The sequence below is a fragment of the Electrophorus electricus genome, chromosome 10 (genome assembly GCF_041902795.1).
Source record: "Electrophorus electricus isolate QZ-2024a chromosome 10, ASM4190279v1, whole genome shotgun sequence".
NCBI classification, from domain to species: domain Eukaryota; kingdom Metazoa; phylum Chordata; class Actinopteri; order Gymnotiformes; family Gymnotidae; genus Electrophorus; species Electrophorus electricus.
Window position 1 is genome coordinate 23,031,442 of NC_137506.1, and position 15,667 is coordinate 23,047,108.

A 15,667-nucleotide genomic window follows, 5' to 3' on the forward strand; every position below is an offset into this window, starting at 1 on the left:
CTACCCTATAAAAAAAAAACACAAGCTTGAATGTCATCCAAGCTTGCATTTTACTGTATCTATGAGCCATTTTATCAAAAATAAAAACAACTGGTATCTTAAGATTGAACCTACTTACACCAAGTTTTAATGTCTTTCATACACGGAACACGCTCCTGTGGGCTTCGGGATGACATTCATCAGGCAATTATGCACAGAACACAGCACAGCAGTAATGCCCTTGAAACATCGTCTCTTAAATGTACAGCATTGTTTTTTAAGCTTATGTGCAACAAATTCATAGACTGATATTATAAAGTTCCAGATCTATAATGCCATGTAAAGTTTATCTTTGCATGTATATTTGCTGCAATTAAATGTTGGTATAGAAAAGGCACCATCTAAAAAAAGGCACAGAAAACAACAGTTTTCATGGATCATATACATCAACATAAATTAGATATATTGGTTAATAGCCTTAATTGGGGATTTTGAGAACGAAACTTGGTTATTTATTTTTATGGTAATGAATTGTAACCTCTTGTTATTGCTGGAGCCTTGTCTAAATTAATTCGCATCTGTTACTTTTAAAATTAGTGCCTAAAGGGTCCCTTTACTTTATGGTATTACCAGATGAATCGATCTTCATGTTGACCCATAGGGCAACATAATAATCATGTCCATTATTCACTACCACTCAAATGCATCCAGAAATCGTGCATGATGTGTCACCCTTAATGCGTTCTTATGCTTTTTTTTTTTAAATCAAGGCCACCTTCTAGGTAGCAGCCTAGGTGATTACTCGAGTAAGCAAGGGACATATTCAGTCTCCTTTTCACAAAAGGGAAAAAGTAAAAGTTCACACATTTATGATATCTTCATCCCGGGTATCCTCCGACAGGCCATCCTCAGAGTGCCCACCATCACCGTCCATGACATTACATGGGCCAGTGATGTAGCGATAGTCTCCACCAATTGCCAGTACAGACCCCGATGACCCCACAAGCCAGTCTTTTTCATCCTCCTCCATTCCAACACACTGCCAAGGCACTGCCCTCAAAGGCTCCCCACTGACTGTTGTCCCAGGCCCGGCCCCAAGCCCAGAGTCCACCTCACCATCCATGTTTACATAGAGCAGGGGCTCCTTTGCAGGTGTTGGAGGCAGTCCAGCCCAGAGGCCATCTAGCTGGGCTATCAGGTGTTGAAAACTGGGACGACACTTGGGCACAGGAGACCAGCAGCTGTGCATAATCTCATAGCTGGAGGGAAGAAGCCAAAAAAAGGTTACTTGAATAATGAATACATTTATTGGTCTCAATTTTTCAGGTTACATCAAAAACCAGTTTTACTACAGGATGGATTAAGTTATCAATAAGGTCAACTGCATAGGTACATTTTACATAGATATTGTTCGCTGCACATATCGCATAAACTCAATAGTTATCTGAACACTAATGTATTAAGCCACATTCAATATTCGAATATGAATAGAAAAGTTATCAGGCAGAGAAAACACTGGATTTCCCACATGTACTGTAATTAGGCACAACTGAGTCCAATTGAGGCTAACTTTCAGTTATATTCATGTAATATTTTATATAACACTTGATTATGTAATTTGCATACCTTTACTATAACTCACATAAAAGTGCCTAGTAGTTCATATCCTCTCACTGTATTGCAATGGTTTGAGAGAACTGAACTATACTGCTAGTGATAAGTTAAAATACAGTTCATGTTTTATAAAATACAGAACAGAAATGGGTTACAGCACAAAAAAAAACAAACAAAAAAACCCCAAAAACTCACACTTCAACTGGACAGTCAGGTGGCTGTTTGAGTCTCTCGCCCTTGATGAGGTACTCGTAGATCTCAGAGTTCTCCACCCCAGGATAAGGAGTCTGCCCCAGAGCCATTGTCTCCCACATGGTAACCCCAAAAGCCCACTGAAATACAGCCAATATAGCCATAGGTGATTTAAGATGTCTCTGAAGCTACTTTCAGAAGTCATTGCCTGACTACATGTAAAGCTAAATGACTGTGCAGCACAGTGTGGTGATTCCCCTGCTCCAACACACCTACTAAACCTGCTAATGAACTGACAAGTTAAATCTGGTTTGAGAACGTAAATCACCAAACTGTGCTGGGCGCTCACACTCAAGGCCCTGCTACGTAGAATAAATGGAACTGAAAAAAAAAAACAAAAAAAAAACCTCTTAAATCAAAATTTAGAGTCAAAGAAATGTAGTAATGTGTGAAAAGATACTTGTTATAAGGGTCTATATTTAGTGAAGCATATTACCACATCGCTCTGCGTTGTATAGACGTTGTCAGCCAAACTTTCTAGTGCTATCCACTTCACTGGTAGCTTGGAGACAGACCCCTGTCTGTAATAATCACCAGTGTAGATCTTCTTGGAAAGGCCAAAGTCTGCTACACACACCGTCATGTTCTCATTCAACCTAAACAAGTAGAATACAGAGGGAGGCCAGTAAAAATGTAGTTCACTTAGGTAATCAAGACCAAGTTGTGAGATCTGGCACATCAACTGAGATGAGAAGAACCACCATTGAAGTGTTACATCAGATTGGAGAAATGCTCAGGAAAGTGTAATGTAACTGGGTAAATAAGGCCTACATTCACACTGCAGGTAAGGTGGCCCAAATTTTGTTTACTGCATAAGTCCAATTTTTTTTGCTTGCTTGTTCACAATACTTTTCAAATGTGGAATATATCCAACATTAGTCTGAAATGATCATGCGCCTGAACTGACCTGCATGCACAAATGAACAGTGCTTCACACCACACCCTCATCCAGATGTAAACAATCAGCCAACCATAGCAACCACTAGTCTAATGCTCACGTTCACCAGGCCAGCCGCTAATTCGGCAACAAATTATAATGAGGGCAAGAAGGCAGAAGAGGGTCAAGATTTTAATGAAGGCTGTGGACTCATGGCTGCTACTTCAGGAATATCTGGATTCTTCTGAATGTTGAGCTGGGTTAGAGTAAAAGGCACATGAAATTTTATGTTATAACAGCAGTCGCATGCCCTAAATCAGATACGTATATGAATTCACTATCTGATGTGTTGCATGCTGTTCACCCTGACATGCAAATCACAAATCTGTGTCATATGTGGAACCACAGAACAGATTTGTGACACTTTTACCTGCTGTAGTGTGAACCTGGCAATGTGCATCCATTTAAGGAAAAAAAAGAAACAAACATAGAACATGGAGTCACCATTCATATTTTTGATACCGAGTCCAGATTTAAAGCTCTGTGAATGCGGTTTAGATTGGCCTAAGTGTAACTGCAAACACTCACATGCAGTTGCGAGCAGCCAGATCCCTGTGGATGATGCTTTTGCTACTTAGATACTCCATCCCCCGTGCAATATCCAACATAAACTGAACGAGCGTTTGTAGGGAGAGGGTCTACAGAAAAGACAAAGACAATACAGAGCCACTTGAAGAGTTGTGTTCATCCTCTTTAAACAATGCAAGATCAGAATCAGGAAATGAAATGGGTAAATATAAAGATACAGTTTTCAACCCATGATCTAACTTGTTTAGACATGGGTAAGAGCGTATGAGTGTCTGTGAGTATGTGTGAATATGAACAATAAGCGATCAAAAACTCATAAGAGCTGGAAACACTCACAAAGGGCTCATCCCCAAGACGGGACATGAGGAGGAAAGTGTGCAGATCACCATGTTTCATGAATGGGAGGATCACCATGGGAATGGGTAAGCGCTGCTGGGGCCGTCTGTGAAGACTCACCCCTGATAGAGCAGACACACAACATGGAGGAGGAGACGCATCCCGTGCTTTACGTTCAGACAGAAATGTCAGACTCCGAACATATTACATGAACTTTAACAAATGTCATTCTCAGATGCTATGAAGCCTGAACCCAGTTCAGGCCATGAATCTACAAAGCTGAGCAATGTTTAGAGTAATATTGTAACGATGACCATCTATTAATCCAAAAGTGCATTCGCTGACCTATTAGCTGGATCACGTTGGGATGGTGGAAATCCTTCATGTAGGCAGCCTCTTTCAGGCACTGTTCAATATCACTTGAGGTGCTGATGTCAGCTTTTACCCCCACATAAATGATGGAGACACATCAGTACACAACAGCAATAGGTAGTGAACCAAACAGTAACTGGGGGCTTAGCATGACCCGCTTTCTCATAATGATAAACACTTCATGTAACAGTGCTCACTTACTCTTTAGCACCTTCACTGCCACCTGCATGGAGCTGTCCTCCATCTTAAGAAAGGCCTCTCTCACGGAGCCAAACTCACCTGCATAGAAAAATTGATTTTCTACAGATTTTATAAAAGTATTTCCGAGGCAGACCCCTAGTACAATTTCACAGTAGTATTTTTTCGGAACTGAGCTGCATGTTGTTTGTTTATATACAGATCAACACTGAAAAGGGTGGAGAAATGTTTTAAATACATACATTCACAACCCAACGCACTAAACCTGCAAATTTCAGCCAAGGTCCTTTGTGTAAAAGCTTGTATTCTAAAATAGAATGAGGAAAGGCTGAAAATCCCAACCTTTCCCTAACATTTGGCCAAGGGTAAGGAGCCTTTCAGGGATGAGGACATCCTGCAGCTTGGTCTTTAAATCATCGTTGATGCCTAGGCTGTCCACTAGAGGGAGACAGAAAAAAACCGTTCAAAATTTCATACCTTTTTGTGTTATTGTGGTATTTGTGGTGACAACACATGTGTAATATACACATACAGGTGGATTCTGGGAGCTCAGGGCCCTGTCTGCTGAAGGACCTTGCTGCTGTGAAAGTCACCACGCTCTCTGTCCCTGGAGTCTTAAATGCATATCTGCCAACAAGGCAAAGGGACACAATATAATCCATTTAAATATACAGGAGTACTCTCTGAATAATCTCACAATGTAAGGGCAAATTCCAAACTCTTTGAAACTCAGTAATTAACCCAAAGCTTGGTTATGGCATCTGTGGTTACTGTTTATGTCTGGCAGTGCGAGCTCACCCAAACTGTGTCTCTTTGCCTCTGCGGTGCACCAAGACAGTCAGCAGGAGACCAAACACTGCGACCACCAGCAGCCCTGAGACCAGGCCCACCCACATGTGCTCTCTCTGGGTCTGCGTTTGCATGGCTGCAGAAAGAACCAAAGTATTACATGGCACTTTACCTCCAACAAGTGATACAGTCATGTGACCTCTACAACACAAAGGTTTTGACGGCCATATACATTTTTGACATACACAAAAGTAGCTACTGTCGGAAAGCACAGAAGTACAAAGACATTGATGTTCAGTGAATAGAACACTATCAAAAATGCCAGCTCCCTAAGATCAGACCAGGCCCCCTACTGCACAGCATTCCCTTTCGTGGGGAGGGTGTACCTGAAGCTGGTGTAATGAGCACCGGCCGGCTCCAGGGCCCACATCCCACCACGGTGCACGCAGACACCTGAAAAGTGGCGTTGAAAAATCGGCCACCTCCAGAGAAATGGGCAAAGTTTTCCTTAAACAGAAATGGCTCCTGGGAATGAAGACAGGGGCTTGCTTAGAATAAACATCTAGTGATGTCCTGTTGACAGTAATAACTCATCATGGTTTTCTGGATTCTGGAACAGTAATAATACACCTAATAATTGTATGTGCTGAAACCTTCCTCCCACCTAGAGTGGTTTCTTGAAACAGTACTGCTACAATGAGATACATAAGTGTGTGTGTGTGTGTGTGTGTGGATATCTTGCATTATCAACTCAATGACAGACAAGTGTAAATCAGTTATTACGGCTATGATGGTGAAATATGCTTGATATGGCTATCAAGTATATTCCAAGTCAGTGCTAAATCACTGAAATTTCAGAAAACTGGTGCCAGATGGCTGCTGGGAAATTAAGCCAAGGAATTATCCAAATCTTACAACAATGTGATCTAGAAAAGGAACCAGAAACAGAGGGACCAGGACATTTTAAAGGAACAGGATTTATTTTAATACTAGTAGTGTATTTCCAGATGCCAACTATTTAACAGGAAGTAATTATTTAACATAAGTGTATGTAATTTAGTTTTAATGAAGTGTATACAGTGGTGTTGCCTTTGCTGGCAATAAGGTGGTACCTGACTCTCTCCTCCCAGGTTCCATTGCAACTTGTATGCCAGCAGTCGTCCGTTCAGCTCTTCTTCTCGCAGTGCTGCCCAGGTGAGAGAGAGCTGCTGCTCTGTCAGGTCAAAGGTTAGGTTCTTAGGAGCTGCTGATGGCACTGTGTAGAGGCAACACCAACAACCACATTACAAATACATTCCACCACACAGTAACAAAATAATCAGATAATTTCACTGGTTGTGTCTTTTTTTGATGAAAGCATTTTAAACCATTTTGGAGGTTATTCTCAGTCATGACCTGTGGGTGGCAGCACCGCAGGCCCTGCATAAGACCTACATGGAGATGGTCTTGGGGCAAGCACAATGGTGCATTGTACCATTAAGGCTGGAATCCACTGGACTAAAGCCAGTCCTGGCAGTTTACAAACATATAAACAAGGTCAACACCGGAACCCACCCCATCCCACTGCTACCCTACAAGTTGAGCCAACTCTTCTCTCCGCCCCCCACCCCCAACCCAAGCAGCTGGCATGAGCCTGCCAGTCCAGTGCTTGAACCAGGGTTCCATCTCTGGGCTGTATATGTACTCTTCAACTACTGCCTATGTAGTGCCAGCCACCAAGGCCAATGGGAATGAAAATACCATTCCCTTGTGACTGTAGGTCTCTTTCAACAGCACTCCGACTGCCTCTGTCGAGGATATAATCAGCAGAATCCGAAAACTTGTTAATGAAAAACAAAAGTTTCAGGTTGGGCATGTAAGCAGCCAAAAGGCAGGAAGAAACACTATCATAGGAAACAGCTCAGCATGAAATGATGATTCATTCCAACTCAGAGTTAATTCCAGAATTTCTTATCATGAGGTGTGTATACCTGATTCTGGAGTCTGAAAGTCCAGCCAAGGAGAAAAGGGGGAGGAGCCAACCTCATTATCACAGCGGATTCGCACGCTGTAGTTGGAGTGACTGCGGAGTCCTTCAATAGTATGCTGGAATGGAGGCACTGAAACTTCCTTGTCAGGACGTTTTAGCTTCTTTCTAGAGCTGCTAGACATCTAATGAGAGATTAGGGCAGTGTGGGGTGGGAAGATTCCATTCAAAACAAAGGCATTAGCAAAGACTAAAAGACCTGGTTCCAGGTGAATTGATCATCCCAAGATGACCTTTCATCAAAACCCCACAAATACAAAGGGTAATTACATCTATTATCCAGCTGTCTATATCATTATATCTTATTGTTGTACATAATAATAAAGTCATTATTAATGTAAAATTCCACAGGAAGAGCTTCAGATACAAGCAGACTGGAGAACAGCCCAAACGTACACAAGAGCAGTTTAAACCATGCATGCATGCATGCATGCATTTTGCTCTGCAGACTTTTCAGCTTAAATTTTTTTTTATATATATATAAATCCAATTTGTCTAAGCCATATATGGAGAGATCAGTGACTAGGTTTAAAATGAGAGAAAAAGGGGAAAAATAGGCAGACCCAATTATGCAATTTACATCTTTCACTACTGAGGGACTCTTCCTTCCTCTAACCCAACTGCAGTGAATATCCTTTGGCTCACGAGAGCATGGTGATGGCTAGCATTGCACTCTTTTCTGAGCTATCGGGCTGTGGGATCAGAGCACTACCGTACCTGAATGGTGCATGTTGACAGGGAAGAATAGCCAGTGAACCCTGGAGTCCACATCAGGGTCATATTATCAGACACCTGGTCAACATGAAGAGCTGTAGGGGAATCTGGAAGTACTGCCAGAGAGAAGATCAAAATAAGTTTCTCTTGCCCTGGGTATGCACTCCCACCACCTGCTGCCAACTCGATTAACAAGACGCTTTAGAATTGATTGACAGTTAATCTTTGCTAAAGATATTTTTCAACATCCAGTCTAATGTTTTGACAATGTGTCCAGTTTTCAGTCTACAGACCTCATCAGGTGATACAGAAATACCCAGCAAGCCTACGCTGATATATAACCCTGACTTGCCAGTGTGTCTCGTGTACCCTGGCCTATGCAGCATGTTTACTGTAGTTTATTTATTGTTTCCTACTTGTTCTGCACTCCTCTTGTCCTGATGTTCATTCACACTTTGTAGGCTTGTGTACTGTGTTTCTGTACTGTTGTGCTTTTGTACATTTGTGTTGTATTTTCCATTGTGTGTTGCATTCACACTTTGTAGTCCTTTGTACTGTACTATTGTTTTATGCGTTTACACTTTGTAGTCTTGTGTGCTGTGCTTCAGTACTGTTTTGTTGTACTGTGCATTCACACTTTGTACTCCTGTGTTGTATGCTGTTGTACTTCTGTCATTTCCATCATACCAGAAGAAATTACATATAATTCCAATTTTTACAAAGGAGTGGGCAGAATGACAATAACACTTTAAACTTAAAACTTGAACTAAATGTTTTAATGTGAACATACCAGCAAATGTATCAGTAAACAGGATCGGATGGTTAACCATCAGATCTTGATTTAGCTCATGATATTAAGCTCCACAATTAAACTAACTACACAGTTTTTGCAACAAGAAGAATTAACCATAAGGAAAAAGCGGAGCTTACCTTTTATGTAAACAGTGCCAGTCCGAGACACAGAAACACCTTTGGCATTCTTGGCCTCACAATAAAACTTTATGCTGTCATTTACTCCTGGAGAAAAAGATGATTAAAACTGAGGATACCACCTGAATTATAGAGAACATGCACAGTGCACATAGTCTCTTCCCACTTTTGTATATCTCATTACACTCTTAACTCTTTGCCTCATTGCAGACATTTCTGAGTAACGGAATTGGGCACTTCAGTTCACCGAGGAGAAAGTGACTGGCCAGTATAAAATGTCCACCCTCCCACTAAATTGGCCAAACTCTCATAATTGCCTGGCAAAGTGCCTTAGCCTTATAACCTATGACTCAGCACAGGCCCTGACGCTCCAGGCAGGACAACAAGAAAGAAAACAATCAGGAGTTCATAAGGAAATGTAATTAATCTTCAGCATATACTAAGGAGTGGCTGCCTGGGCCTTATTCTCTGAGCAGTATTGATTTCTGCAGTGTGATTCAGAGCAATAAAGAAAAGCAGGTGCTCCAGTTACATAACAGGAGAATGCAGGCCACGGGACAGGACGCGCCACGGGACAGGACGCGCCACGGGACAGGACGCGCCACGGGACCAAGCTAACAAGCACTGTCTGGTCCTCCCAAGGTTTCTTCCTTCACCCAAGCAAAATTTTCCTTACCATCAACTCCTTTGGCCTGCTGATTAGAGCTCTACACCTGGCTCCTATAAAGCTGCTTTGAGAAAGTGACTATTGCAAAAAGCACTATATAAATAAAATTTCATTCAGTTGAACTAATGAACACAGAGAGGAGCTTCCTGAGGACAGAGTAAAGGAAACTACTCCATCCTTAAAACTACAGTGCTGCTATGAGCACAGCATCAGTGAGAGATCACAAAGGACTGCCAAAGGTCCCTAAACAGAAATAATAACCTTAAGAACAAACCTGGATGCATTTCTCTGCATTCATATTACAACATTCATATGAGAGTCATGTTGTATACCTTTCACCCACTTCAGTACCCATAATGGATTATTGATCTGCACCAGATACATTACACCAAGAACTACTTAAAGATCCAATTTGGGGCTGTAGTAACACATTTAAAATGAACACACATTAGCTATATGTTCTTTTCATAATTACCTAATAACTCCTTTCTCAATTCTTGCCCATTCCCCCCTAAAAAAGCACCTATGAAGTGAAGAAGTAATGATTTTCTCCTATTCTGCAATAAATGTACTTCAGGGTTATGGAACCTACGAGTGGTCATATAAACAGTGAAACAGTTTGTTGAGGCCCTGTCAGCATTTAGATCATTTTCAGATGACACGTTTTGACTTGTTGTATTTAGGTGGGTGGAACTCAATAACAATTGTTGAAGTGTAACATTAAAAAAAACAAGCAAGGCCAGAGATACATGGAATGTTTGCGCGGAAAAGCCTATCGATCTAACACAGAACATCATATCGGCAGCAGTATTCTCTACACTAGAACCCCGAGACTGATTAGCACAAGAACCCCGAGACTGATTAGCACAAGAACCCCCGAGACTGATTAGCACAAGAACCCCGAGACTGATTAGCACAAGAACCCCGAGACTGATTAACACAGCTATCAAGAACCCAAGCAGGTCACTGTCAGAAGGCATGTACAAGTCCATGTACAACAACAGAAAGCCATAAAACCTGTTTAATTAAACACACCCACTAACTGTGACCTCTGCTCAACTGCCCAATTTAAACAGCCCCATTTAAATTTCACATGCAACACATTAGTCATAAGGATGATGAACACATGAACAATGACAATATCTATATAAATGCAGACATTAAGGCAGCACAACAAAATTCCCAATAGTCTGCATTTGTGCACATCAGTGTCAAACTGAGTCTCCCATTACTTTGTGAGAAGATAGTTACCTGGAACGATGAGAACAGACGGGGAAGGTGTGAAGTCTCCCTTCATCACTCCCCCAAGCCACCACAGCACCTCCACTGGCTCAGGAGGGCCAACAGCTGTGCATGTCAGGTTAAAAGGGGCCCCTGGAAATGTGGCTACATCCTGTGGTTCCAGTACAAAGTGAGGCACACCTAAAGATGCAATAAAATTTAAACAGCATAATGAAATTGGAAAATACACAAGTGCCTATCAATATTATAGAAATTCTTTCAGTGAAAGTGTAGATAAATAAATAAAATCAGCATTATAGCTTTGTGAAGGTGTGTAGCTTTAATAATATGTGTCTGCTAATGACCAGATAGAAAGCGTAAGAGGCTGGATCTACCTTCCACGGTGATCCAAGCCAGCTCAGAGGAGATAATGGCACCATAATTTTCAACCTCACACCAGTATTTGCCAGCATCTTGTTGCTGGACTGACTTTACGCTGGAAGTACAATATAACAACACATGCAAACAAGATTGATCAGTGCAGAGATTATGGTGCTTCAAGTACAAATTAGTGAAGCAATAATATATAAAATGGAAGGGAAAAAAAGCTGGAAACAGTTTTCATATTTTCCTATCATAATGTGCCAGAATGAGGGAAAGGATGAGCCTGGATGAAAAGGCCGCTCTCCCATATATATATATAAATACAACCCTATCAAACTTTCTATAACCACATGAGGATATGAAAATGCTTAACTGATTCAGCCTGTGAAATGACTAAGCAGAATTGTACATCTAGAACTAAGACAGTTTTGAAGTATGATAAAAAGACTCCAATGTAAGAAGAAGTGAACGAGTTCTACATCTATTCAGACCTGAAACCACGGACACAGTTTCTGACCAAAAACAATAGAGTTTCTGACTGATTCCAGAGTAGCCAGGAAGGAGGCTCTGTGTTCATGTATCTTTTGGTCCAGAGTCTATTTTATGCTGGGTCTGAGAGATCACAAGCTCCATCACGTCAGCAGCAATGACAATCATCTGGCCATGCATGCTCACATTCCTGGCAGCTGTTGCACTACTCACAACCCGCTCAATACATGGCAGTCACCCACTGCAAGAGGGGATGACTACATCTGCTTGCTCGTCATAACATTCTGGATAGCAATTTCCCACTAACCACTTTACTTTTTTGTTTGTGGTTTCGACTGACAAGTACCGGTCACAGAGCTTTATCACGTGGCCACATAAGTACGTCTGATTGCATCATATATCTCTGTGGTGTCCACTTTACATCTTCGTTGGTTTAGTTTTGAAGTTCATGGTTGTGTCTAAGAGAGAAGTCTCACTGGAGTCTCGAGACAAAACCCTGCTCTGAGCCCCAGCTCTGCTGGGGAAGGCTACTTAAAGCTGATTAACCAGCAGCACCAACCCTCGCCTGGATCCACGGTTTAATCTCTGAGTCCTGAAAAACTCCAACATGCAGCCAACACCTCCACGCTTATTTACACTATTACACTATCAATCACAATGCACCCACTAACAAGCATTTATCCTTAAATATGCTCTTTATTGTCACTCTTAAAAACAAGCATATTCTCCTTTCTTAAATGACTAGAAATCAGTAAGCCCTGCCATAGATGTTATAGTTAAATCATGAGCATTTTATTGGCGATATAAGATTACGTTCAGACAATAATCCCAATTATACTCAAATTAGGCTGATATACTCTCAGTACATTAATGAAATATGTGCCATAGTCTGGGATCATATGAACAGAATGCAGTAAAACATTTACAGCAGGAATGTAAACACCCTATGAGAGGATGATGCCATAACAGAAGTTCTAGGACCAACAGAACTATCTTAATGACAGATATCACAGCAGTTCTTATTTTAGAACTAGGTCATTGGCAACAGCCACAGAAGGCCAGGTCCAGTATCTAGGCTCTTACGTGTGAAAGGTCTCCCAGTGGTGGGGGTCCAGGTTGATGTACATCTGGTCTGTGCTGTACACCTTTTCCCCATCCTTCATCCACACGATCTCTGGCTCGCTCAAGCCCTCGATGGCACATCCCAGACGTGCCATGTTACCCTGGGTCACCGTGAGGTTAGCTGGGCTCTTGGTGAACCTTAACCCTGACACAAAACACACAGAACAGACAGGAACATCTTGACATGTCTTTGGTAAAAACAAGGCAGCAGCACCCTGATTTTGAGCCTTCATTTTAAAGTTTTTTTTTTTTGACAACTGGTTTAAGAACTTCTTAAAAGTGCATTACATTTAATGCTTTTCATTTACCAAAGTCCATTGTGGAACATAAATCGACACCACGTTTCTGCACCACTTAAAATTTTTAATTTCTGCAACCTGTGGAGCTCTTATTCTATTTTCTGTGGCCTCTGTTGTATCTGAGCTACCGAACAGATCCTTGACAGTGTTTTTTCAGACTCCAGCTAAGAGCTGTAACACAAGTAGCAGCAGGATAAAAGCTCTCTACTGTGATAGCGGACTACAGCTGGGTTCAACTATGCTCCAGTGCCAACCAAAACTGCCACATCAATGCTCATATTCATTAGCTGTGAATAGATTAATGGGGTAGCTACCTATTCAAGTGTTAACAGTCTTAATGTGCTTGAGTATAATTTTAAAAACAAAACTATTATATGTTTGTTTTTAACATCCAGTGACCAAAGCAATAACTGCATCTAATTACCACATAACATCTAGAATCAGTTAAGAGACGTTGGTTATGTTTACTATAGATGGATTGCATTCTCCTATAAACTACAAATTCCCCTTTAGCTTAAAGATAAGCCCCCATGAGAAAACATGCTATTATTATTGTTGTTTGCAGGTACGTTGCTCGTTATGCTTTCAAATATTTTTTTTCCTGTCAAATCTGTTTAAGGTTTGGACATCTAAACGAAGATTTCATAAACTCTACTATGTAGACTATACGTGAACCACAATTAGGCTACACAAATTCAGATTGCGCCGTACGTACATTATAACGTGATTAGACTATGAAATTCAGAAAAATATTTCTCCGACCACTTTAAACTTACCATGAAATCCTCGAGTGTGTTGTACAAAAATTAGTACAATCCAAAGATGAATCTCCATTATAGCATCCTCTTATCGAGCAATTCCATTAGCTCACATTAGTTTAACAAACAACTTCAACCACACGCGATTAGTACCCATCAGCTCTAAGACATGTGTACCAGTAAAGTAGCAACAAAAATACTAGACACTTGAGAGCAACAAATTCTGAGAATACGTCAATCTTAAAACGCTTTCCATAGTCGGGGTGAAACCAATCGACGTTTCGATGCTTGGATTCCGAAAATTAATAGGATTTTTTTAGGAGTAGGGAGTCTACACTCCCGTATGTTTTCACTCCTTGTGAGGAAGAAAAATGCCTCAAGTGTCTAATATACCATAATGCCCCCTAGAGACTCTGTCACGAAACGACACATTCCTGTACCTAGAAATGGCCCGTCTTTCTTACTCGTTCATTAGAATCCCTGCGACACGTTCTGCTTCAGAAAAAGAGAAAAAGGAAACCGCAATATCCTCTGTACACTGTAACAAACAAACCAGTACGTCACAGGCCAAACAACGTTCAAACGTCTCAAATGCAACCCTTGTTCTAGCACTCTGAAAACTGGTCACAGCTTTTGCTTCAATCTGAGACAAAAAACCAAAACGTTTTGAGCTTTGTTGTTCTTATCTTCCTGGGAACAAAATCATGGAGTTGAAATGATATTATTTTGTCAATTACATGGGCATATTTGGTTTTCTTCTACAGCATTTTTATGCAGAAGGCTTTAAATGAGGGCAAGATGTCCCTGGCAAGATATCTTCCATGTAAGATGCTTGACTATGCTTCTATTAGACTGATGCTTTAACTTTTATTAACCAAATGTTCATTGAATTGAGCAGTAGACCTCTGTCATCCATAACTTGAAGGAATCTTATACAGTTGATCTGGGACAGCTTTCCTGGGACAGTTGTCCAATGTGCACAGGCCAAAGAACATCCTCTAGACATGTTGGTTTTAGCAACATATGTGTATGGATGGCTGCCCATTATCTAATACTGAATTAGAGCAAGAAAGTTCTATTGTTTATTCCTGGTGATACCTCACTGCACCAGGATCTGGTCATATCCTATGAACACACTGATCTCTGCACTGAAAATTACAAGACACCAACTTATCATTCTTTGCTTATGTTACTAACATAATAACCATGAAGATTTAATATCAGGATGATTCAGCCATTTCTTTCCAAAGAAGCTACAGTTGCTTGCCCAGTCCAGTGTGATTTCAAAACTAGTTCAACAAGAAGCAGTTCTGTAAGTAGCTCTACCCAAGCAACAGTGATACACCCCCCTACCACCCCCACCACACACACACACACACACACACACACACACACACACACACACACACACACACACACACAAAATGTATTGAAAATGTATTCGAATTATTTACCTAGGCAATTTGTTTTGTACTGTTTTGTACTAATGACATATATTTATTGATTTACTGATAACATTTGACACACTTGAAAAAGGAACAGTGTAGATCAAGAACTCCCTAGGTATCACTATCTGAAGCTTCTCAAAGCATGGGCATAACCTTGGACAACTAGTTGTCGTTCTCAACTCATGTTTCAAGTCTGACCCAGTCTTGCCGATTTCTCCCGTGTAACATATGACAGATTTGGCCCTTACTCGAGCAAGAAGCTGCCCAGGTGATTGTGCAGACTCTGCAACTTGATACTTGCTGGTCTTCCTCTAAGAGCCATCAGATCTCTAAAACTTGTCCAGAATGCAGCAGCACAACTGATCTTCAATCTCCGAAGTTCAGACGTCACTCCACTGCTGTTTCCTTCATTGGCTTCCAGTGGCTGCCTGCATCAGATTTAAAACCTTGATGCTTGACTACAAAGCCAAAAATGGACCAGCCCCTCCATACATGAAGTCAGTGGTCAAAGCCTGATCCGTACCAAGAGTACTTCGAATCTCAAGTACAGCTTGGCTTGAAACACCATGCTTCAAGTCTTATGGAAGACAAGCATTGAGACTAT

At 41.2% G+C, this 15,667-nt stretch overlaps 1 protein-coding gene across 1 annotated transcript; it reads right to left on the minus strand.

The window, feature by feature from the left end:
* Positions 1-104: 104 nt before the first annotated feature.
* Positions 105-14,120, minus strand: tyro3 (TYRO3 protein tyrosine kinase). Its single transcript, XM_027013181.3, has 19 exons — positions 13,634-14,120; positions 12,520-12,703; positions 10,959-11,059; positions 10,594-10,764; positions 8,676-8,762; positions 7,749-7,861; positions 6,976-7,156; positions 6,118-6,260; positions 5,392-5,530; positions 5,015-5,141; positions 4,749-4,843; positions 4,559-4,654; positions 4,220-4,297; positions 3,992-4,084; positions 3,647-3,768; positions 3,311-3,420; positions 2,282-2,441; positions 1,789-1,925; positions 105-1,238 (listed from the first exon to the last, which is right to left on the minus strand). Exons 1-19 carry the CDS (start codon positions 13,689-13,691, stop codon positions 839-841), a joined length of 2,595 nt encoding a protein of 864 aa, XP_026868982.3. The 5' UTR covers positions 13,692-14,120; the 3' UTR covers positions 105-838.
* Positions 14,121-15,667: the final 1,547 nt, after the last annotated feature.

What these genes read in the sequence shown, in the direction of transcription:
- tyro3 (XM_027013181.3), bottom strand. Translation starts at nt 13,691, where the DNA reads ATGGAGATTCATCTTTGGATTGTACTAATTTTTGTACAACACACTCGA. An exon ending in TGAGCTCCCAGAATCCACCT is followed by an intron (nt 4,655 to 4,748) that starts GTATGTGTATAT and finishes GTCTCCCTCTAG; the next exon opens with TGGACAGCCTAGGCATCAAC. An exon ending in CAACGTGATCCAGCTAATAG is followed by an intron (nt 3,769 to 3,991) that starts GTCAGCGAATGC and finishes CTGCTCTATCAG; the next exon opens with GGGTGAGTCTTCACAGACGG.